Source organism: Rattus norvegicus, chromosome 5 (genome assembly GCF_036323735.1).
Source record: "Rattus norvegicus strain BN/NHsdMcwi chromosome 5, GRCr8, whole genome shotgun sequence".
In the NCBI taxonomy this organism is placed as follows: Eukaryota; Metazoa; Chordata; class Mammalia; order Rodentia; family Muridae; genus Rattus; species Rattus norvegicus.
The window spans coordinates 127,374,823-127,400,399 of record NC_086023.1 but is presented as its reverse complement, the minus strand read 5'-3'; the positions used below and the strand labels follow the sequence as shown (position 1 = coordinate 127,400,399).

Sequence of the window (25,577 nt, the reverse complement as noted above, 5' to 3'; positions counted from 1 at the left end):
GAGATCCAATGGTCTCTTCTGGCCTCCAGACACCAGGCATTCATGTGATACATACATGTGGAGGCAAAACACTCATACACATGAAGTTTTAAATAAAAATAAATATCCTTCCTCAAGTGTCACTGTTCCAATTTTATTAAACTGACATCTATTAATAGAAATAAAGTCCAGGAACAGAAATCCTGTGAAACCACTGAAACTTACCACAAAGATGGTAAGATCAAATAAAACACTTCTATGACAAACACATCAAAATCACTTAAAAAAAAAGAAAAAGGCAATTCTTCCCTTAATACTTTTGTGGGGCTAGAGAGATGGCTCAGTGGTTAAAAGTGCTGACTGTTCTTCCAGGGGTCCTGAGTTCAATTCCCAGCAACCACATGGTAGCTCACAACCATCTGTAATGAAATCAGATGCCCTCTTCTGGTGTGTCTGAAGACAGCTACAGTGTACTTATATATAATAAATATATAAATCTTTAAAAAAAATTTTGTGGGGCTGGAGAAATGACTCCGCAGTTTGGAGTAATGGTTGTTCCTCTAGAGGACCCAGGTTCAAGTCTCAGCACCCACTTGGCAGCTTTTAACTGCATATTAACTCCAGTTTCCAGGGATCCATAACAAACAGCATGTACCCATACACATAAAACTGTCCGTATTAATTCAATTTTCAGAATCATTTCTTCAGCATAAATTTCAAGATGTTTTTCAAAAAGGAAATATTGTATAACTACTTATTTTATATGTTGATAGCATCTATTTTAATAGCATAAAAAATTAATTTAAAATCTAGGACTACCTTGTACTCAAAATCCCAAGAAAGCCAGGCTCTAAGTAAATACAGTAAATACCACACTGTTTAACTTGCAGATACTCCCTCACAAACACAGAGTGAACAATGAAACTGAAAATCAATCCAGTATTGTGGCTTTGAGCAGAGCTCTGCTGAAAGCACAACTTTCCATACTCTGAAACACAACAGTAGTCACACACACACACACACACACACACACACACACACACACACACACACCCTCCAAATACTGACCTCTGTGGCATAGATTTTGAAGAGTATCCATGAGATATACCAAGTCATCAAGAGAAAGACACCACACAGCCAGACATGGTAGAGCAATGAGACGTTCAGGAGACCGCCTATCGTGTCAAGAGGCCTGTGGGCCTGCCTACGAAAGCAGAAAGTACCATTAACTCCATGGGAAAGACAAGGACTCCGTGTGAGAGACACACCCTATTTGTTGGTACCTCTCTGGAGCTCTTTCCCGAACACTCTCTCAAAGGAATGTAGGGAAGCTGATGGGATCTCAGGCAGGGACTGGCTCTGCAGCACCATTTACCAGAGCAACATCTACAGGTCTAACTACTCAGGACAGGTGAAAGTTTACTACTGCTAATTCATCTTTAAACCTATTAAACATGTAGGGAGCAGGGTATGGTGGCTCATATCCCTGTGTGTCATCCAGCACATAAGAAAGGAAGAAGGGCGCAAGGCCCTGGGTTCGGTCCCCAGCTCCGAAAAAAAGAACCAAAAAAAAAAAAAGAAAGGAAGAAGGGAGGCAAGAGTATCTCAAGTTCAAGGACGGCAGTCTCAAAAACATGATTAGGACTTATGGATCAGACATCACCTTCACGTGTGCCATATAGACTGTTTCAGAGTATTGCACATGCTTCAAAAACATGCCCTCTCATTTTTAAACATTTTTTAGAAACTATTAGAACGTTAAGAAGCTAGAAGTTCGGGCTGGAGAGATGGCTCAGCGATTAAGAGCACTGACTGCTCTTCCAGAGATCCTGAGTTCAATTCCCAGCAATCACACGGTGGCTCACAACCATCTGAATTAGGATCTGATGCCCTCTTCTGGTGTGTCTGAAGACAGCTACAGTGTACTTATATATAATAAATAAATAAATCTTTAAAACAAAAACAAAAAAAAAAAAAGGGCTGGGGATTTAGCTCAGTGGTAGAGCGCTTACCTAGGAAGCGCAAGGCCCTGGGTTCGGTCCCCAGCTCCGAAAAAAAAGAACCAAAAAAAAAAAAAAAAAAAAAAACCAAACTCTAGTGATTTTCAAACATACATTGAAAGAGGACCCACCTGGCATCTTTAGGTAGCTAAGGAGAAGCAGACTAAGGCAACAGCACAGAGCATATGAGAAACTATTAAGTTCACCACAGGATAGACTGATGAGGAAGCCAGAAAGAACACGGAGTCATGGAAAGCTTAGCCTTCACCTGACCCACAGCAGCTAAGGGGTGAGCAGCAGAGTGGAGTCAACCTGTGAACAGGATGGGAAGAGGCGGGAACCAGCACCTTCCTGTTATACCAAGTACCTCCCTCTCTTCTGCGACTCCCATTTCAACTAAGAGGAAGGTAAAGGTGAACCTAAACAAAGCTGCTAGGAGGGAGCCAAACTTAAAAGGAAGGAAACAGAGGTCAGACCAGACTTGACTCACTCGTCTGTGCGAAGGTCCAGAGCAGTGCTAATCCATGCTTTGGGAATATGACCTGGGGGAACGACACCAAGAGAGGACATGAGAAGTTAGTAAAAACAACTCTTCACCATGCTTTACACCGCCAGGTTCAAGAACACAGGGAGCCCTCAAGTAAAATGCTAGGCTGTCTGATTATGAATAGAGAAGAAAATAATTTCTAAATACTGGAAGACTTTTCTTACGATTCTGACATACACATCTTAAACACCATGGTTATTAAAACAAAATAAAGCAGGACAACTCTGATGGGCTGTGTGTAGCACTTCCAGCTTTTCAGTACACAAAGCACGTGGACAACACTATCCACTACTATCTCAATCTACAGGTGAGACGTCACTCTTCCCTGCCTCTCACTCATGCAGAGAGCAAAGCATGTAGCTGTGGAGCTTCGAGGCTGGCGAGATGGCTCAGCAGGTAAAAGAGCTCCCCACCAAGTCTAACGACCTGAGTTCAATTCCCAGAACCCACATGACAGGAGAGAACAAACCCTTGCAGCTCTGGCTCTGACACGTTTACCATCTTGAATCCTGCAGTACAAGCTCTTGGCTCTGACTGTTGTGCACAGATCTCCAGAACTTTCTCACCACGAATGACTGAACACTGGCCCTGAGCAGCTCCCCTTTGCCCTGCTCTCAGCCGCCACAACGGCTCTTCTGTTCTGAGTTGTGCAGCCTGTTTTCCTGAGGTGAACAAAACTGTTCACAATTTACCTTTACTGCAACACAAGAGAGTTCTCTCTATTTAAAAAGTATTTTACACACACACACACACACACACACACACACACACACACACACACACCACATTTCCTTTAATAAAAAACTCCCTTACCAAATCCTGACAAGTCAAACAATGAAATCAGTTGGGCTGATCAAACACAACAATATAAAAAAAATACTAATTCAATAAAGAGTGACATTTTCTACACTATGAGCTAATAAACTATATTAGAAAGTAGAAATTCTTACCAAAAAAATAATATACAATGCAGAAATTTCTGACCATGAACAGGGATTCCACACAGCTATGTTTAACTAGTAAGAGGAGAGATCTCCGGAAACGCAAAAATTTGTACTGCTGTGAAAAACAAGAAAGAAGTCAAATGGCACATTCAGCATGGTCCTGGGTGAACAATGACTAGCACAGCAGGTGAGACACAGGCACTCAGCTAGGGCTGCAGCTCAATGCAGCAGTTTGCCTAGTTTGTGTGAGGCCTGGGTCAATCCCCACCACCAAAATCCAAATCTAAACAAAGGCCTATGAGAGGGCTCAATGGATATAGATGCCTGCGGCCAAGCCTGTTGACCTCAGTTCTATTCCACATTAAGTCCATACAGCACAAGAGAACCAGTGCCCATGAGCTGTGCACGCGCGCACACAGACACACACACACACAGAGAAATGTAATTTAGAACTTAAAATTGTACAAAAAGACAAACTATTGTGATGCTTAAATAATTTAACAATTTTTACACTATACAACTAAGATCAGAAATAAGAAAATTAACAATACCAATCCATATGATGTTAAGAACTTACGATATGTTGATCAGAAACATACGAGAAAACATAATAACTCAGTAGCCCCCTCTTTTCCATGGGGAATAGATCCCAAGACCTGGTAGATGCCAGGCAGGGCCAAACCCTATATATACTGTACTTGTCCTACATATAAAACATACTTATGATAAAAAATGTTTTAATATAACAACAATATCTAATAAAAATAAAATGCTAGTATCTAGTTCTTGATTAAAATTTACTATTTGTGGAATTTTCTGTCAGATTGTGATTAACTACTGAGAATAAAATTGTAGAGATCAAATCCATGAATAAAGGGAAGCAAACAACAGCAGGGAATATTCTCCTGGCACGTACTATGTCCCAGGTTGTTCTAATCTCGTTTAAATCATTTACCCCTCACAACCCTCTACAGGGAGACAGATTACTAGTCTTATCTTACAGATGACAGAACCAAGGAATGAAGAATGCCAACAACCAATCCAAATGGCTGGCCCAAGGTACATCTGGGGTATAGATCCCAGCTGGTCAGCACCAGAGCCCATACTCTTAAAGACCGCTCTGTGCTGCCCCCGCAGACTCTGCACTAACTTCCCTGTAAAGCCAGTAACACCAACCCAGGCATCAGCGTGTGCAGCCTCCGGTACACTGCAACCCTGAGCACATCACATTGCTCTATTTATCTGCAAAATTCAACAAATTTGCTAAATAAAAGTAGTCCCTTATCATTTGCCAATTATAATAACAAAAAAAAATTACTAAATTAAAAAAATAACAAAAACATACTTCAGAAACATTAGCTAACTGCTTCTCCTTTCCACTCCCCAAATGCTAATAATGAAACATTGATTTTGGGACTGACCCTCTTTTAAGGAATTTTAGAAGCTAAAAAACAAGCAAAGAATCACAATAACAGATGGAAACTACGTTAGTACCATGATTGTAGCACAGGTATGTGGTCACAAACTGCACAGCTTCCACTACATTGGTGTAGTAAAAGACTTCAAAGTACAAAGGTGAGACTGTATTCTTCCCCGCAGCCACTGGTGCTACCACCCTATCACCTCACAAGAGGAAGCATACAGCCCTCCAGCAGCTCTTAGCATCACTACCAAGGCAGAGAGAGCACCCACCATATCTTTACTTGCTCCCAAGCTCAAATGTTTTTCAGTCAAGTTTTAGGGGGTAGCCTTGGCTACTTAATATATACAACATACTAGATGCTACACTAACGCTCTACAGCTTTCCTCTGGTTAATGCTTGCACAAAGGGTAGAGGAGCTCGCTTCTTTGTCAATATTAGCATTAGGAATCCTTCCCCTATCACTGCTGTCAGTTAAGGGGGCTGGAGAGACAGTTCAGTAGTTTACAGCTCTCACTGCTTTTGCAGAGAACGTAAGCTCAGTTCCCAAAATCCACATCAGGCAGCTCACCACTGACTCACTCCAAATCCCAGAGATTTCCAGGTTCTTCAGGGCTCCTATACTCAAATGCACACACACCCGCTCACAAACACATAAGGGAAAAAAAAAAATCAACCTTTAAAAATAAGGACTCTACACAGCATGTGATGGTGCACAACCTTAATTCCAGAACTCAGGAGGCAAAGGCAGGCAGATCTCCATGAATTTAAGGCCGAGTTGCAGGGAATCTTACAAAGTTAATCTAAAGTGAAAGTTTATCATCTTAGAATAAACTTTCAAGACACAAGAATCCAAAATTTTATCAAAAGCAATTACGAAAATAAGTACTAAAATTTGGCACCATATGGTAGGTACAATAATTTATCAGCAACGTCAACTATTAGCACCTGTGTTCAATGTACATCTGTTAAAGAGCTGGTTGACTTCACCTCAAGACCCAGCCAGTGTCTTATTTTCTCCAGCACTTTCTTTTTCTCCTTCTCTATATGTGTTACACTTGGACTTAATATCACAGGGCATTCCTGTATGGAACTTTTCTCCTTGAGATGCTGTGAGTGCATCCACTGTCACTCCTCTTCACAACAAGAAGAGTTCCTAAGGAGGAAGCTTTGTTCACACACTCACAGATGTAGGAAGGTGAGGACGTGACCTCCTCACAGATGTGCTCTCCCCAGATCTGCTCACCAGAGCAATGGGCGTGTGTCTAGCCAGGCAGGGAGAACCCTAGCATTCCCTCCTCATGAACAGCACTCTCATCACCAGATGACTGCTTTACCACTCGCTTCTCACCAGTGCCCAGGCCTCCCAGCCAGAGCAGAAATGGAGCACCCCAAACACAAGCAGTAGGACAAACACACAGCTCAGCTCTAGGCTCATTCCGACCGGCTTAGCTGGGGTTTTGTTTTTTGAATTTTTAAAATTTAAATGTGTCTGTCTGTTTATGTCCCCAGGTAAATGTGTTGAAATGCACATCTGGAGGTTAGATGACACCTTTTGAGAGTTGACCTACTGTGGGACCCAGAGCCTGAGCAGGGATTATACTCCAAGTACTTCTAACTGCTGAGCAGCTCACCTGTTTCAGTTTAGTTTGTTTTTGAAAACAACCTAGTAAATAAGCTGGGAAGATGGCTTAGTCAAGTATTTGCCATCCAGACATGAGGGCCTGAGTCAGCTCCCCCACACTCATGTGGAAAGACAGAAATGGTAGCACATGCCGATGATGGTAGCACCAGGCAGGTCAGACAGGAGGATCCCTGGAGCCCACTTTGCCAAGTTAATAAATTCCAAATTAACTAAGAGACCTTGTCTCAAAATCTAAGGTGAAAAGCAACTGAGGAACACAGCCAACATCAACCTCTGGTCTCAACACACACGAACAAGCATACTCATATGCATATGCACATGTGCTACACACACACACACACACACACACACACACACACACACACACACACAAAACCTAACTGAAGCACAGTTTTGGCTACACCACTCAAACCAAGTGAAGTTTTATTTACATATCCATGTCTTGTTCTGAAAAGGGCCTGAGACAATTAATTGATGCTCTTAAATCACTTGCCCGTCCCTAAGCATGTGAGGACACAACACTGCGCGTGAATGGTGCCATTCTCCTCCTCCAGCCTGCTCCATCACAGCAAGTGTGACTACCGACCAGGAGAGGAGACGGAGCGGCACTTGAGGGTGGCAGCAGGAAAGCATGGCTTAGCTCACAAGCCATCCTAGGTTCAGCTGTGTCTAGGGTAGGTTCTCCACTACTAGAGCCCAGACTAGCTGACCTCAGAGCTCCAAGAGGTCCTACAAGCAAACTGGGACTACAGACACCTGTGCTTCTGCACGTTCATGAAACCTGAACTTGGCTGTTGGGCGATTTTACCCACAGAGCTATTTTCATTTTACTGATCAAATCTTCAAGTAATGAGATGAGGCTGGTCATATGCATAGACATGGCAGTGTTGATATTACCAAATTATAGCTAGGAAATGCTCAAACTGTATCTTACCTGTATAATAGGAAACGGAAGATAATTCATGTTGTTAATGAAATACAGAAGACTATAGCTATAGCCCATGAATGCTCCAGACAGTAGGAAAAACAGATGATATTCATTCATGCAGGTTTGAGCAGCAGGGCTATCTAAGCTGAGGGAAAAAGTTAAGCTATTAATAGTTGAAAACACATTATCATTGTTTTAAGGCTATTTGCCAGAAGGCAAAATTCCAAGTTAATAACTTAAGAAATGCCCCAAATTCTAACCAAATGACTCGCTTTAGGTAAACGGGAGCAAACAAATAATGAAGCAGTTTCCCTGACACACGGGATTCACTATCGTTCTGTTTCCTTGGAAATCTGAGGTTAAGAATGTGTACAACAGTCACCTTGCTTCCAAGGATCTGATAAAGAACTATAAATAACCTGCATGTACCTAATGGAGGTGCTGGAGCTCTGAGCTTCTCGTGTCTCTCCTTCTCAGGGCCTCGGATAGCAGACGTGGGGAGCACTAATCAGGACAGCCCACACCTGACTCATGTGGGTCGTGTTTCCTTCTCCCTAGATAGCTCTCCACAGCCATGTCATAGCACTCTCAACTGTCAAGCAGCTTAGAGGCCATCCCTGAATCACCCTCAGGAACCCAACAGTGTCTACACAGCACCTTCCACACATAACTATCTTGAAAATTTTGCTAATTTTCTCAGACATAAAATATCACTTAACAACTCAATACACAGAAACAGCAATTTTTGTAGAGTCTAGAAAGTGGCACGAAACCAGTGACTTCCCTAGGCCTCCTGTGACTTGGCAAGTGAACAGGCTTCCTAGAAAGAGGAAAACTTTACCATACCTCTCCGTTCCAGTGCAGGGAACTACCAGAGACCTGGACTGGCCCTTGGTCATGATGGCCGCACACCAAGCCACTGCCATTCCCATCACAGCGTGTATGAAGGAGTGCGTGAGCTGCTGAGGGTGAAGGATCCGTGCTATCAGCGCCAGTCGGGAGCCGGGTATGGAGGGCACAACTGCAGAGAGCACAGTAGCACAGTATTCAAACAGTGGCACCATAAACACACACCCAGTCAGTGTAAAATCCAGTATGGAAAACTCCAGCTAATGACCCTAACTTTAAAATTCTTGAAAAACATAAAGAAATATACACACAAAAAGAACTAGAGAATCTAGATGGGGCCTTGAAGGGACATAATTAACATTTTTCAACATTCTTGGTTTTGTTTGTTTGTTTGCCTTATAGACAAGGGCTCGTGTTGCCCAGGCTGGTCTCAAATTGTGCAGTGGAGGACAAATCTGAACTACTGATATTCTCCTGCCTCTGTCTCCTGACTACAGATGCATTCTCATACAATTGGCCTTTTCATTTCTTTTAGTTTCCCTGATAGTTAATATAATGCTGACTTTGACATTTTCCAAAGTGACATAAAATAAATAATTTAGAGGATAGCTCCAAATCACATTTCAACATTTGAGATTCATTTAGAGTCCATCTGTAAAAAATAAGCCACAAAGACATAAATTACAATGACGAGTATCAAATGCTTGTAGAGTTATCACAAACGTGTGCACCACTACACCAACTCCGAGTAGGTATTTTCATTACATTAAGTCATTTATTTGCAGGGAGGTATGTGCAGCGGTTAGAGCTAATTCTCCTTAACCCACTGAGCCTCCATACTAGCTCCTACACAGGTATTTTTAGGTCTTCTCCAACAATCTAAAAAGTTCCTTGGAAGTGATGGGAAAGGAGTAAAGGGTGTTTGTGTGTTTGTGTCTGAGACCCGCCGGCCCATGCTCCCTGACACGTAATAACCTTCTTTTAGTCACCCAAGGAAAAGTGATGACAGTGTGGGCAACAGCCAAGCGTGGAGAAAAGGGCTCAAATCCTTGGCATTTTAGGAAAGAAGTGCCTAACACTTCCTCTTCCTCACCAAAAATGCCCCCAAAGCCAATTATGTAACTGACTTCCTAACATGACAAACCCTGCCATGTCACTCAATATTTTTTCAAGCTCCATCTTCTCTCCAGAAAAATCATTTCTCTTCATCTGCTTAATATAACTCCTCCTCAAAGTCTGATCCAGTCATCAGCTCCTCTAGAAAGCTGCCATGCTGGGTCAAAGGTACCCCTCAGTACCCCCTCAGACCTGCCCAGTGTACACTTCACAAATCTCCAGGAGCAAATTGGAAACACACGATGCATGGCACACAGTACATACACAGGGCCTGCTCCTACAGGACAAGCCAAGTAACTGTGTATGCTTTTATTCCCATCACTCAGGAGGCAGAAGTAAACTCAGACACTGACTTTGAAGCCATCCTGGTCTACAGAGTGAATTTTAAGACAGCCAAGGCTACACAGAGAAAACTGGTCTCAAAATATAAAAATAAAAATAAAGTAACATAAAAATACTAACTGGAGCGCCCTCCCCTGGCCCTACATACTGAAGCTGGCCCAGGAGCATAGGACAGAGTGAAAGAGCACAGGCCATAAGCCAAGGAGTTCTGAACAGGGCTTGACTAGACAAAGAGACCTAGCCACCAATAAGGCACTAAGAAAGCAAAGTGATACATATTACAATATCCAGTAGGGACTTAAAATTTTACATACTATTTTTTTTTCTTTTCTTTTTTTTTTTTTTTTTTTTTTTTTCGGAGCTGGGGACCGAACCCAGGGCCTTGTGCTTGCTAGGCAAGTGCTCTACCACTGAGCTAAATCCCCAACCCCACATACTATTTTTAAATATAGAATTATTTTAATACTAAAGAGCTAAAAGATGTTACAGCAAAAAATATAACTAAATGGCATATATGAATAAGTAAATAATCAGAAAAAAACATAAGTGACCAACTCAGGAATCTGAAAAAGCAGGAAAAGAACAAATCAAGTGAGAACTGCTCTGGAATCCAGGATGCTCCCAAGGAAAAGCCTAATTTTTTTTAAATATTATAAAACCACAAACTTTATTATTTGGGGAAAGAATAAATAAATAAATAAATACCCACAAATTCAGTGGCATATGTTTGCAATCCCAGTATCCAGGAGGCTGAGGCAGGAGTATTATAACTTTGAGGTCAGCCCAGATGTGGTTCCCTACCTTACAAGGAATTTTTTTTTCTTTTTTTCTTTTTTCCTTTTTTTCAGAGCTGGGGACCGAACCCAGGGCCCAAGCGCTCTACCACTGAGCTAAATCCCCAACCCCTACAAGGAATTTTCTAATAATTCATTTGCTAACTCACAGCGTTAACACTAGCTGTGAACTATTAAAAGGTTAAATTTATTTTTTTTTATTGTGGTAAAATATAAAATAAAATTCACCTTTGAATCATTTTTAAATGCACAGTTCTAACACAGGAGGACACTCACAGTGCTGGTGTCACCCTAGACCCTCCTGACCTTTGTCTGCAGCCCCTGACACTGACCCTCCACTGTCTTTATGACTTTACCTCTCTAAATACCCAGCTTCCGTAAGCAGACTCATAGATGTCTATCATGTCTATCAAGGCCTCATGTCTCTTCAAAGAGAAACAGCAAAATAACTGCAAGCACAACTGAATGGACAACACGGCCGTGCCCGAGTCTCTTAAATTCCGCCCTAGGTAAAATCAAACATTTTTGTTTGTCTAACTCACTACATGACCAAAGCCGGTCTCAAACTTATGGTGACCCCCCTTCAAACACACTCAAGTGTTAGGGTTACAGGCACATGCCACTACAGCTGATTCTCAAACAAGATTAAAGTTCTGAAACCTACCTGTATAGAACTCCACATTGAAAATACTTATTATTATAATGACCACGGCCAGCAGCAGGAGGTAAAAGATTACTTGGGAACTATAGAACTCATTGAGAGAATCTAAAACACAAGAGAAATGAATTAGTGATGCTCATTCAGTCTTCAGCTGTGTGCAGCTCACTGCAATACGACGAGTTTGAATACAGCTATGGTGTTTTTAACTTCAGTTATTTGTGTGTACAGACGTATATGTGTGAACATAAGTGTATCTGTGTACACAGCACAGGACTGAGAGAACGCTGGATCCCTCATGGCTAGCATTATGGCTCTGTGAGTGTTGAGATTCAAGCCCTGGTCCCCATACTTACTTACACAGCAAACATGCTTAACCACTGAGCCATCTTCACAGATTCTACAACTATAATTTTAACTTTCCAAGTGTATTTTTAAAAGAATTTACTTGTATGCTGCAGTATGATAGGATATCAACACAAGAACTCCAAAGTGAGTTATTCAGACTTTGTTTTGGGTACTGGAAATGGTACTAGAATTTCTTTTAAATCTCACAGATGTTAGTAACAGGGAAAATACAGCCATATAAAACATTTCATCATGGGAATGCTACCATAGTAACACACCAAGTTTCTTTTCAAAATGTAAACAGTATTTTAAACTTTATGTAGTAAATGCAATTAGTGCCTACAGCTAAGTAAAGGGACGTGGAAGCAATGAGGTCCCATGAAAGCTAAAACATTCAACAGCTTCCGAGTTTTTTTTTTTTTTTTTTTTTTTTTTTTTGGTTCTTTTTTTCAGAGCTGGGGACCGAACCCAGGGCCTTGCGCTTCCTAGGTAAGCGCTCTACCACTGAGCTAAATCCCCAGCCCATGCTTCCGAGTTTAAACTAGTGTATGTTACTATCTAAAAGTGAACAAAAAAGACATAAGACATGTTGGCTGAATAGACTCACTTAATAATGAAAGCAATTACTTTCAAAGTAGAATTTAGAAAGCAAAGTTAACCACAGATTTCCTAAGCCTCCATAATTAATCGTCTGCCATCTCTGCACTGGCTTACGGGCTAACTTCATCAGTCCTGCATGACACGTATCAGCCGAAACGCGACTGTACTGCTTAGCAGCAATACACCCAACAAATTCTAACTCCTGATGACCTACATGTTCTAAGAAAAATAAATAAACATATTGTTAAGAAAAGAATTACTTTGATTTCCAAAGTAATTTGTGTTTTTTTAAGCTCAGGGAATATTTTCAAGACTTCAAAACCTATTGTGTACATTTACGCCTTTTTAATTTTTTTAAAAAAATTATCTATTATGTCATACCATGGTAAATAAAACCTGAAGACAGATTTCAGTTACTCACTACTTGACCTGGATGCTGTGAACAGATCATTTTAACCTGAACCTTCGTATTACACTTCCAAATCAAATAGAATAGCACCTTGGTAGGGGGATTATAGGATTATGTACTATACATACGGTACTCAGGGCCTAGGACACAGAACAGCTACCACTGACATAAGGCAGTGCTGTTTCAATGAACTCATGGATCTTAAATCACTTTTGTGCGAGTGTGCTTGCTCACACGTGCACGCACCTGAGTGTGCTTGCTCATGCGTGCACGTATCTGAGTGTGCTTGCTCACGCATGCACATGTGAGGGCCACAGTGACACTAGTTCTCTGTGACTCTCCATTGTGGGAGACATCATCATACAGGTGAGGCAGGTACAGGATAGAAGGAGGCCTGTCATTGGATGAGAAGGAAGGATAGGCGGGAGAAAAGTTTGAAGGAAGGAGACTGCAGGTAGCCGCAGAGAGAACACCTTTACAAGTTGTTATGAATGTTCTTAAGGGATGGATATCTACAGGGCTTTGTACGTTTAGGTGGGCTATTATATTGTATCAACTGGACCAGAGGTTACTGTGTTGTGTGTGGCGATTTAAGTTTAAGAGATTATGTGGCAGCTGGGACACTGAGCCTCCACAGAATTAGGATGTATATTTCTGCCATGGTGGCAGCTTGTCTTGGGAACTGGATGGGTAGAAAGATTGTTGCCAGGCTCAGAGAGAGGCCTTCGGTAGTATGATATGACATGGAGCAAAGCGGGTGAGAGGCTTTGCTGACTGAGATGAAGATAACTTGGGGCACTGTGGTGCAGGACCTAGCGGAGTGAAAGACAGCATTCTAATAATTTTACAACGACACTCTATCTCACTTGAGCTAGGGTCTCACTGAACCTAGGGCTTGGCAGCTGACTGGCTGGCCAGTGAGCCCCACCACAATGGGTTATGATACACATCGCACAGCTGGCTTTTCTGGGTGCCGTGAATCTAAATTCAGGTCCTCAAACCTGTGCAGCAAGCACTTTACAGCCGCTTTCCAGCTCCTAAACATAACTTTATTTTACATCCAAGGATTCCAATAAGCATTCAGCCTGCTCCCGTCTCCTCTTCCTCAGCAGACTTTGTATTGAGTCCTCCCTGACATTATTTTTGGCCTCTCTTTCTTTTGTTGGCTACAACATAAGAATAATGTACTCTTTAAATATCTATATAGCTTTTTCTTATTGCTTTTGAAATAGTTTCCCTGTATGTACCCCAGGCTAACCAGGAGCTCCAGAGCCTCCTGCTACCATCGCCTAGAGTACAGGAATGTGCTACTACAACTAGCTAGCTTAGACATTTTTTTTTTAAATACAGGTCATAATTTCCATCTACAATTTTAAATGAATGACAGGGAAAAGACCGAAAAAAGAAGGGAACTGGGGGCTGGAGAGATGGCTCAGCAGATGGCTCTCCCAGAGGACCTGGGTTCAGTTCCCAGCACCCACATCACAACCATCTACGATTCTTTGGGGGATGGAAGTGGGGATCCTAGGCACCAGGCATGACATGACGAACATACATGCATGCAAGTAAAATATTTACACATGCAAAAAATAAAAAAAGGACAAATATTTTTGTGACTTCCTTTTCTATGTCTTACCTTTTCTAGGGTCTTACTATATGCCCCAGATTGGCCTTGAACTCAGGTCGTCCTGCCTCTGCCTCCCTTGACACTGGGCCACACCATCATACCTAACTGTTTATGCAGGTTTCTAATGATCTGTCTGTCCTGTCATCATACATAATCTCTGACACACTTACTGATTTTATATAACAAAATTGGCAGTTCTGTGAGTGCCTTTACGTAATCTCAAAGTGAATGTTTTAAATGAAAATCCCCACTTACCTGACAGCCACTGTATAGGGTGGAATAAATCGATGCTGCTGAAGACTATAAATGCTGTGATGCAGACAGGGAGAAGCAGCACTGACCAAACGACACTAGTAACTATCCTCCAGCCCAAAACCTAAAATTAATAAACACAACTCCTAAATCACGAAGGCAGTTACTCTAACTTAGTCATGCAAATCCTGCTTCTTCATATAGGCTATTAACATTAACCACTACTATTTGCATTAGAAAAAAAAAGTCTTTACTTCTCTCTTAGCGACTGCCCAAACACAGAATGGATGCAGGGAGGTGAGGATCTCCTCAGCTGAAGCCTGGAGTAAGCAGTTTTAAACCAAGAATGTATGCTTGGTCTCCAACCCCAGCGTCTGCGAAGGCCACATTCTTTCTACACAGAGCACCCCTTCCTATTTCCTATCCTAAGGAATCAAGACATTTATTATGCTGCAGCTCGAATCACTAACCTTCTGCTCTACATCTTTTCTGCCCTGTCCAAATTTCCATTCGGGTCATCCCACCCACGCTGACAAACTTCCACTTCGGACTCCAGCTCAACACCCCTGATCAAACTTCCACTCCGGGACGCCCACACACCCCTGTATCCAATCCCGAGACGGTCAGGTCCCTACGCGCTGTTCCTAACCCGCCCCAACACAGGCCCCTTTAGCCAAGCGCGCAGCCACGGCCAAATTCTGGCCGCCCGGTCAGAGAGGCAGGGAGCGCCACAGCGAACTAACTCACGCGCCAAAGGATGTCCCGCGGTGACCCGCCGGCGCAGGGCCCGCTCGCAGCCGTGGCCATGGAGATGGCGGCCCCCGCTCTCAAGCGTGCTGGGGACAGAGTGCCCGCCCGCCACCACTGTTCAAAGGCAGGAAGGCCCCAGGAGGACCCAGCTGGGGCTGCCCGGAACGCTGCCTGGACAGAGTCCTGCAAAACCGCCAGGCCATCTCTCCGCAGCTTCGCCTGAACAGACTCAACCGGCCAGAACTTCCCCGTAGCCACATGCCTCCAGGTGGGCTGTGACTCGAAGAACCGTCCTCTGGAGTCCAAAAAATCCTTCCGAAGCAGGGTCCATCGGGGCGTCAAAAACAAAGGGCGACGGTGCTGCATGCTGGGAACTGTAGTCTCGACGACCCCTGAGAACCAAGGTGAGGAGGAGCGTTGCATTCTGGAACTTGGAGTTCCAGAGAACAGACTCGTGGTGTAACGTGAAGCATGCTGGGGTGTCCTAGAACTGGAGTTACAGTTGTTAGCTGCCATGTGGTTACTGGGACTTGAACCTGGATACTTGAGAGGACCAACCAATGCTCTTACTGGATGACTCATCCCTCCAGCCCCTCCCTTTCTTTTCTATTCTTTTCTTTTTTTCCTTATTTTTATTTTTTTATCCTAAAGTTGTAATAGCCACTGGGGGTGAGGAAGGATATTAGGCAGTTAGAAAGAACTGAAAATGTGATTTTTCAATTTTTTAGAATGCCATTTTTCTAAAAGTGAAATCACAGGATACTGAAGCCTTCTTTTTTTTTTTAAGATTTATTCATTTATTATATATAAGTACACTATAGCTGTCTTCAGATACACCAGAAGAGGGCATCAGATCTCTTTACAGATAGTTGTGAGCCACCGTGTGGTTGCTGGGAATTGAACTCAGGACCTCTGGAAGAGTAGTCGGGTGCTCTTAACCACTGAGCCATCTCTCCAGCCCTGAAGCCTTCTTAATAATCAGTAATTTCACGGAATTCTTTTTATTAAAAATGGGTGTTTTATTGATAAGAAAGGTGTGTTTTGGTTTTTAGCTTCCGCTATTATCCTAGTTAAGTGCAACAGCACTTTGATTCTCTTTGAGTCTCTATTTCTTCAGTATAGAATAAAGATAAACACAACATCCTGTTGATGGGGTGAGCATGGGAATGCTATGCTATAAGACAACCATTGAAAGCTGGGGCCATGACTGAGTTGTAGGATGCTCTCCTGATCTGTACCAAACCTAGGTTTCATCTACAATGCCTTTCAAAATATGGCAGCACTCAAGAAATTAAGGCAGGAGGAACTAAAGCTCAAAGCCATCCTTAGCTAGTGAGTTTGAGACTAGTCTGGAATATGTGAAACAGCTGTCTCCAAAAAGAAGATTCCCATAGATGGAGAGGTAGCTCAGCCAGCAAAGTGCTTGCTACATAAGCATGAAGACCAACATTCAGTACCCGGGTCCCAGGTGGAAAACCTGAACATAGTGTGGGCAGGTGCTGGGCAGGTGCTAGGCAGGTGCTGGGCAGGTGTGGGGCAGGTGAAGATAGGGAGTTCTGTGGGCCTTATGGCCACTGAGAGAAACTAGGTGGGGGGAGCCTAAGGAACAACAAACGAAGTAGTGCTAATATCCTTTTTATGAAATGCTAACAATCAACACCCTAGAAAGGCAGAGAGGGGGGTTGGGGATTTAGCTCAGTGGTAGAGCGCTTGCCTAGCAAGCACAAGGCCCTGGGTTCGGTCCCCAGCTCCAAAAAAAAAAAAGAAAAAGAAAAAAAAAAGGCAGAGAGGTAGACAAGGTGTCTTGTTCACTCTGTATAAACTCATGGGCTACTGAAAGAAACTGAGATGGTACAAGATACTCTGTACCATTTGCTAACAATGGCTTCCTGGCTCATTTAAGGTGACATATTAACTTCCAAAATTACATTAATTCCAATCACACCTAAACCAAAATTGGGACTATATTTGGTTATCAAGTCACTGTCAAGAAGAAACCCTTCTGAGTCATGGAGAAAACTTTTAATGAATCAATTTACTTTAAGTGAGAAAAATATTTAAGGGAGAGAGCATTTGTTTGAATGCATGGTTTCAGATGTCTTGGTCCACGATCAGCTGACTCCTGCTTTTAGACTCAGTGAAATAGAGCATTGTGGGGTTTGGGGCATGAACTGGGAGAAGACTGCTCACTTCAGGGGGGCTGGGAAGCAGAAAGACAGCTAGGAACAAGATATACCCTCAGTGAGTATCTCGGAGACCTACTTCCTTTAACCAACTCTCCTAATTTTGACTGCTCCCAACACTGCCATTAAATTCTGGATCCATCCATGGGTTAACCTGAGTGGATCAGACCACTCGCCATAGAATCAGTAGTGAGTTAAAATGTCAAACTCTGGATTCTCTACCTCTAGACTGACTCACTACTCCACATATGGTGTCGGAGTAGGAGAGGAAGGTTGGAAAGGGTAGCAGATGAATAGCTTTACAAATAAGTATTTTTAAATCAGTCTAAATAGGATTCTGTAAGTACACCTGAGGTTCCAGGAAATCAGGGGTTAGTTTCTGTGGTACAGACTACCAGATGCCTGCCTCAGTATCCCCTGACTTTTTTCAATTGTAGAATCCCAATTATAAGAGGCTGATATAGGGGACCTATACCCATCCTCCCGTACTGGTCAAGTGATTGAGTTCAGGCCAATGCTATAACCAAAGTGCATGCATGCACACACACACACATGTGCACACAGACACATGCACACACACACACACACACACACACACACACACACACACACACACACACACACAGAGTTTCTCACTGGTTCCAATCCCCCTCTCTGATTGCTGCATGGCAGCTCCTCAGACATGGAACTAAGTGAGTCAGTACTTGCTCTCCCCTTTGGTTTGCTTGTTTTTGTTTTTGGGGGAACCAGGTTTCTATTAGCCCTGGCTGTCCTGAAACTCACTTTGTAGACCTGGCTAGTGTTGAACTCACAGAGATCAGTCTGTCTCTGCCTCTGCTGGGATAAAAGTCATTCACCACCGCAGTCTGGCTTCATTCTTCACCTCTTAACCCCTTCCTCCATTCACCTGCCCGGATTTGGGGTGTGGTTGGGGACCAGGGCCATATTGCACCACAGGAAGAGGGTCACAACTGTGGAAAAATAAACCATTAAGCTTACAGGAAACTGGTATTTAGAGCAACCACAACAGTCCAAAGGACCCCGCCTTCACCTTCTCAGTTAATTTACACAGGGAAGATGAAGTCTTCATGGGAAAGACAGTTTACTTTTTATAGAATTCCTCACATTGCTTTGCTCTGCAGGACATTTGGGGCAGGATCTTTCTGTTAGTCCAGACTGGCCTCAGCTTCCCTCAGTGCTGGGATTCCAGGCCTGGGCATGTGCCCATGTTTATAGTCGTTAAGTCATCTTTACAAAGTATCTATTTTTTTTTTTTTTTTTTGGTTCTTTTTTCAGAGCTGGGGACCGAACCCAGGGCCTTGCGCTTTTTTTTTTTGGTTCTTTTTTTTCGGAGCTGGGGACCGAACCCAGGGCCTTGCGCTTCCTAAGCAATCGCTCTACCACTGAGCTAAATCCCCAACCCCAGGGCCTTGCGCTTCTTAGGTAAGCGCTCTACCACTGAGCTAAATCCCCAGCCCCACAAAGTATCTATTTTTGTTGACTGTCTTGCTGCTTATTGTTTCCAGAGCGCTTGTGGAATCAGCAAAAGTCCAAGAATGCTTATTAAATGGCCAGAATAATGAGGAAGACAACCTAAACTAAGGATGTCAGAGAATGTCCATCCAGAACGACTTTTGATATCTAGTTCAAAGAAAGGTGTAATGTGGATAACTGACACGGCGGGCAAAGGACAGATTGCAACTGTGAGTGGGAGGGCTACTGCCCAAACAGAGGAGGCCACTGCTTCCCAGCACACACCCAGTGAGACCATTCAGGTCAGACTGCAGAGGGAGATGAGAGAGATGCTCGCCACTCACCAAGCTGTCAGCAGCAACTGAGGAGTTAGTCCCCTGAAGTGGTTGAAATGACCACAAGCGCCCACACTATCCGCAGTCGCTGTGTGAGCCCCAATTTCCTCGCCAACGATGAGACCGTTTGTAAGCTGTTGGACTGAACAAGGTTTTGCTCAGAAATTACCTGGTACATTATTGGAAGTTACAGGCTCTTGGTAACCGTGTTGTAACTAAGTCCCTAGCCACTCAGGAGCTGCTAAGTCACTTCCTCTTTCCCAGTCTGTGAAAACTAAACAGAGATTCAGAAAATGTTCACAAGAAACTATAGCCCCTCCCCAAAGAGAATAAGATTAACTAACATGTGATGTGAATGAATCAATACCACAGTGTGTTATAAAAACTCAGTAATTACAGAATTTAGAGAAAAAGAAAAAGAAAAAAATCATAAATGGGAGTTGAACTAGAAGGAATTCAAGGGCTAGAAAACACAACAGCAAAAGGATTTTTGGTCATAAAAAAATAAAGAAAAAAAGGATAAAAAGTGACTGACAGGAGACTGAAGGGATGGCTCAGTCATTAAAGAGTAGGCTGAGAACCAAAAATATAAATGTGACTAATAGGAATAGATTTTTATATATTTTTTAAATATGTTTATCTGGCTTCCTTTTTTAAAAAGATATATTTATTTATTATAGATGAGTACACTGTAGCTGTCTTCAGACACGCCAGAAGAGGGCATCAGATCCCATTATAGATGGTTGTGAGCCACCATGAGGTTGCTGGGATTTGAACTCAGGACCTCTGAAAGAGCAGTCAATACTCTTAACCGCTGAGCCATCTCTCCAGCCACAGATTTTTATATTTTCTAATTAGTAAAATAAAGGGGCTTGGGGGTAGCAAATATGTTAGCCTTCTGTCTAAGCTCCACCCCCACAGTTACCTGGCAACAGTATAACAGGAGCTGCTTGCCCTCTCCTCTCTTGCTCCTGCTTTCTCTTGTTCTCTCTTCCCCCTTGTCCCTTCTCTCCCCATTCCCCTCCCCCCTCCTCTCCACATGCTCATGGCTGGCCTCTACTCCTCTACTCTTCTATTTCTCTACTTCTCTCTCTTTCTGTGCCCTACTACTCTCTTAACTTCCTTCCCCATGCCCTGAGTAAACTCTATTCTGTGGTCATGTGTGGCTAGTCCCCTCAGGGGGAAGGGACGTCTCAACATGGGTCCACTGAAGCAACCCCTTTTCCCAGACCACCACAGAACATAACCCCACTCTTTTATCTTTTATTAACACAACAAAATAGCCCTTCTTTCTGCCCATTTGATTAGCTTCAGACTCAGTCCTTCCCAGAAAAAAGGCTACTAGCTCTATTTATTTATTTACCTATTTACATTCCATGTAAGTTGGTGTTTTCCCTACATGTATGTCTGTATGACAGTGTCAGACCCCTTAGTGTGGGGCTTTCAGGGTCCCACTTGAGGTACTAATAATAAAGACTCAGAGACATCTGTATAGTTTGAGGGTTTTGCCCTTTTTGCTGGGGCAGTCTCTCAGCTAGCCCATCTATCTAACTTAGACCAATTTCTCCATCTCTCCAGGTAGCTCACTGCTCTTCCTCCATGCTCCTTCCCTGTCTCCTTTCTGTCTGTTCCTCTGTCCTTCCCCAGCTCCTGTCCCAGCTGCCAGCTCTTTATTAAGTAAAAAGCCACACTCTGGGGCTGGAGAGATGGCTCAGTGGTTAAGAGCACTGACTGCTCTTCCAGAGGTCCTGAGTTCAATTCCCAGCAACCACATGGTGGCTCACAACCATCTGTAAAGAGATCCAATGCCCTCTTCTAGTGTGTCTGAAGACAGCTACAGTGTACTTATATATAATAAATGAATAAATAAATCTTTTTTTAAAAAAAATGACACAGTTGGCACAGAGGTCAGAAAAGGCATCTAGCCTTTTCTTTGTATGTAGATGAGGAAGTGACATTTATATATCCTGCCAGCCTGCTGCTGCCAGCACAACAATTAACAATTGGCAACACTGGGATACAATACTGTGGGCTTTTCCAACACCCCCTAGAACTGGAGTTATAGTCAGTTGTGAGCTGCCATGTGGGTTCTGGGAATTGAACTCAGGACCTCTGGAAGAGCAGTCAGTGCTCTTAACCATTGAGCCATCTCTCCAGCCTGGGCTACAAGCTCTTAACAGAATGAAATTAGCCTTTGCAGGAAACATTCACTTTGAAAATGGCTCCTTGGATATCCAGCATCTCTTGCACAGCCACATTTAGTGAATGAGGCAAGAAAAGGAATTTGAAACACAAGGGTGAGATTTTCTGTGTGGTGTAGGAAGCACACGTCTCAGGATAAGAGCAGGCCACTGTTCTAAAGACCCAATCCCGGGCCTTGACAAAGACTTGAAAAAGTTCAGTTCACTGGTAGGTAAGCTCAGGCTCCTCCCTCTTCCCCAGTGGGCAGGTTGTACTCCTCGGAACCATGTGTTTCACAGGGGTCAGAAATCTCCAGAAACAAATGTCGAGAGGGGAACCATGGGGAAACCCATGTAAAACGAGCAACCCACGCAATCCAGGCACACACACAGATTTTCACACTTTCCAATTGTTATTTAATCTCAGATTTTCTACAAAGGTAGATTTAAGGACATGACACAGATGGTCAAATGAAACCCACAGGTCAGCAGGATTGTGAGAAAGAGGCTGCCCCACTGCTTTCCATCTGGACAATCAAGAGTGTCCACAGCCATGGGTAAAGGGCTTGGAGTGGAGCAGATGCGGGAGAAAGACCAGAGCCCTGTGTACAATAGCAAGGGTTTGAACAAGTACCTCAGCCTCAGTGTTGAGTAACTCGGCTGTAAAGGAGGACATTACTGTATACTGTTTATTCCCACCAACGTATTGAAACTGAATCTTGAGCGGTCAGCCACCTTTCAAATAACCTGTCAGCAGGGCCACATGAGCTTTTTTTTTTTTTTAAGATTTATTTATTTATTATAAATTATTTTTATATATTTATTATAAGTACACTGTAGCTGTCTGCAGATGCACCAGATCTCATTACAGATGGTTGTGAGCCACCATATGGTTGCTGGGATTTGAACTCAGGACCTCTGGAAGAGCAGTCAGTGCTCTTAACCGCTGAGCCATCTCTCCAGCCCGCCACATGAGCTCTTGTGAGCACGACTGCCGTGTATCATTTACAGCCGTTAGATTTCATTGCACTGGGAGTTGCCCCAGAGACCTTTTGCTCTGACATAGTGACCAACAAGGTTTTAGAACCAGTTGTGCCTCTGCCTCAGTACCTGGGTGATGGAATAGACCATCTCCCCATCGACTTGTAATGAATTTGTAATAAGAAACACAAACAACACTGATGTTTTAAGTTGGAGCTCTGGATTTGGTGAAATAACATACTGCCCTCTCAAACAGCACTGACAAATTCAGTAGACTATTGGGAGGCAGGCCACTACCAAGGCTTTCAATGGGGCCCTGAGGAAAGGACAAATAGAATTAGATCTGTGTCCTTGTCCAGGGGCAGACTTGGCAAACCCCAGTCTGGGACTAAAGATAGGGCCTTGAACGAAATAAGGTTTTGGTTCCTGGAAACTTGGGTTTTTTCTGTAAAGAGACCAGAGCCATTGTCCCAAGGCCATTGTGCTCCATTGATGATGTAACACTGCTTGACTAGCTGCCTGTTGACTCCATCTCACTGTATGACAGCATTCTGCTGACTCTGTCCCATCCTCCCCTACCCCAAAAACTATATATAAGGCACTGTACTTCTTAGCAAACCTGCTGGGCAAAAGACATAGCTTCTGCAAGACCTGTTGATCCTCAACTTTCCTATCTCTTCACTGTCTGATTCCCTGGTCCCCTCTCAGGAACGTGTTACGGAACAACAGCCTGCTGGTCCAGGTCCTTGAAACCTTGCTGTCTGTATCACTTTGCTCATTTAACCCAGCAGCACCCACTGACCGAGGAGTAGAGCCAGGCAACGTGCTAGATGCTTCTGTCTGGGATTTAAGCTTTGTGTTTAGCTGTTCTCTGTCGTCATGGATATCAACCAGAGCCTGGAGGAACTGGTTACTGTGTTTGCTTACAGTTGTTCCTGGGTACTGGACTAAAACAGGAAGCAGAGGTCTAAGGAACTGAAACTGGGGGCTGGAGGGATGCTGAGTGGTTATGAGCACTGGCTACTCTTCCAGAAAACCTGGGTTCAATTCCCAGCACCCACAAAGGTGTTCCTGTAACTCCAGTTCCAAGGGATCCAACATCTTCTTTTGACCTCTAAGGGCACCAGGCACACACATGGTGTACAGACACATATGTAGGCAAGATTCATTCATACACAGACTCAAAAATGTCTTTTAAAGACATTAAATCGTACTTGTTTATAGACCGCTCCCCATAGACCCCTTACTGTCCACTAAACATGTTGTTTTCTGTTCTCTCTGTTCTCTCTGCTCACAGTGGACTCCACCACCAAATCCCTTTATGACTCTGCTGAAGGTGGATTCTACTGTGAAGTAAACCCCATGCTTCCAACTACATACATGAGACTCATCTGTAATAATAGTACTTGGGAGGCTGAAACAAGAACACAGGCTTAAAGCTAGCCTGGGCTACATAGCAAATTGCTGTCTCAAAGAAATAAATCAAAACAAAAATCCATTCATCTTAATAAGATTATATCTAAGTGTTTATTTCTGTGAGGGTTTCCCCAGGTATGAAGTGTGTCCTGTGTATACATTGTTATGGGGTTAGGAGTTTAACTGGGCGTCCAGGTCTTACGCTGTTGCCCAGAATGGCCTCTAACTCCTAGGTTCAGCGACCCTCACCTAAGTCCTCCCCTTGCCTGCCCCACCCTCGCCTTTCACCCCCAGTCAGTTTTGGTCACCGTGTTGGTCAGTATGCAGGAAGAAAGAGCTGGACGACACACACCAAGCATCATCAGTGCATTTTACTTTCAGGGCCTCATGTATGTGAGGCAAGTGTTCCATCACGTGCCTGACACCCCAGACTAACAATTAATTCTTGTTAATAGGTGATGAGGCTTCAGTGCGATGACAATTGGTTTCCTGCTGATGCTGGCCTTCTGCTTTCCAACAGTGGATGCTGTGTCCAGAAGAGCCGCACCTTCCCAACAGTTATCTGGCTGAAGGAAAAAAAGGAAAAAGTGAGGTTCAAGATAAAGATTCCAGAGCTAAAGAGCAGAAACGATCAGGGCTGCCTGCTGCCCCCAAACCACAGATCCTGAAAGTACACCCTGAGTTCTGTACTCAATGCAGAACATTAAGGTAGGGCAATACCTAAGCTTTTCCTCTACTTTCCTGGAAACCTAGTTGATCTTCTCCAACCTGGACCCCCAAGATTTTTTCACCCCTCTTCCACCTACTTCTGTGTGGCACCACTGTATTAAGGCAGAGGCATGATAAGATATGGAGGGACTTAAAAGATCTGAGACTAGAGCCACAGAGATGGCCTAGTGGATAAAGTTCTTGCTGTACAACCATGAGGATTGGAGTTTAGATCTCCAGAACCTACATAAAAGCCATGTGGATGTAGTGACCTTGCTTGTAACCCCAGAGCGCAGCAGAAAGAAATAAGGGATACCCCAGGGCAAGCCAGTTAGGTGAGCTAGCCAATCAAATCAGTGAGCTCCAGATTCAGCAAGAGACCTAGCCTCAGTAAATGAGGTGGAAAATGATAGAAGACACCTGATTTTAGTCCCTGGCCTCTGTATGCCTTTGCATGTACACACACACACACACACACACACACACACACACACACACACACACACACACACACACACAAAGAAAAAGATCTGGGAACTTGTTGGAGGGAAACTCCTTAGAATCAGGATGTTCTAAATAGAGATAAGACATTCCCTAGGACAGGGAAGCTCCATGAAGACACAGGTAAACAACTCAAAAGCTTCAGGAAATTCCTGAAACTGACTAGATTCACTAGCACCTCCCTCCCCATTGGGACTGTTGACAAACACTCTCAGACCAGCTAAGCTGCCTGGAAGAGGCACTTTCCAACCTGCCTGCCAAGTTGTGCATAAGCTCCAGGTTTCCAGCTGTTTTGAGCTATTACTCATGCTGGGGTAGGCTTCTGCTGAAGCTTCTGCTGATGCAGCAGTCTTTGAGTCGTTTCTGTTCCTGTAAGTAACCTCTCACCCACACTTCCGTAAATAAACCCAACAAATGGAGTAGTTCACTAAGGTATACTTTGATCTGTTGTTGGTTCCCTCTCTGGGGTGAGTAGACATTTATTCGTGTCTCCCAGGAATAGTGACACAAGACAGGCCTGGAAAGCTAACTGTGGTAGTAGCTGATACAAGAAGTTAAACGTAAGGGCACGAGGAAGGACACAAAGGTTAAG

At 43.5% G+C, this 25,577-nt stretch overlaps 2 protein-coding genes across 8 annotated transcripts in view; both read right to left on the bottom strand.

Moving 5' to 3' along the window:
• Ndc1 (NDC1 transmembrane nucleoporin) overlaps nt 1-16,228 on the bottom strand; it is a 46,922-nt gene extending 30,694 nt beyond the window's left edge. For 2 of the 5 annotated variants that reach the window (XR_010066421.1, XM_017593491.3), the window contains exons 1-8: nt 15,206-16,228; nt 14,462-14,582; nt 11,229-11,330; nt 8,310-8,484; nt 7,470-7,608; nt 3,477-3,585; nt 2,470-2,521; nt 1,048-1,183 (exon numbers count right to left, since the gene is read on the bottom strand). Coding sequence is in view for 4 of the 5 variants with exons in the window: in XM_017593491.3 (XP_017448980.2) it covers nt 1,048-1,183; nt 2,470-2,521; nt 3,477-3,585; nt 7,470-7,608; nt 8,310-8,484; nt 11,229-11,330; nt 14,462-14,582; nt 15,206-15,790 (1,419 nt within the window). In the remaining variant the exon portion in view is untranslated. Of the gene's footprint in view, nt 1-1,047; nt 1,184-2,469; nt 2,522-3,476; nt 3,586-7,469; nt 7,609-8,309; nt 8,485-11,228; nt 11,331-14,461; nt 14,583-14,712; nt 14,904-14,928; nt 15,179-15,205 lie in introns of those variants that run through there. The other 3 variants (NM_001025023.1, XM_063287973.1, XM_063287972.1) reach the window with 3 other exon arrangements.
• Nucleotides 16,229-24,129: 7,901 nt separating this feature from the next.
• The window catches only part of Yipf1 (Yip1 domain family, member 1), a 35,309-nt gene continuing 33,861 nt past the window's right edge, over nt 24,130-25,577 (bottom strand). For 2 of the 3 annotated variants that reach the window (XR_010066357.1, XR_005504395.2), the window contains exon 10: nt 24,130-24,342. The gene's annotated coding sequence lies outside the window, so the exon portion shown is untranslated. 3 annotated transcript variants of the gene reach the window in all.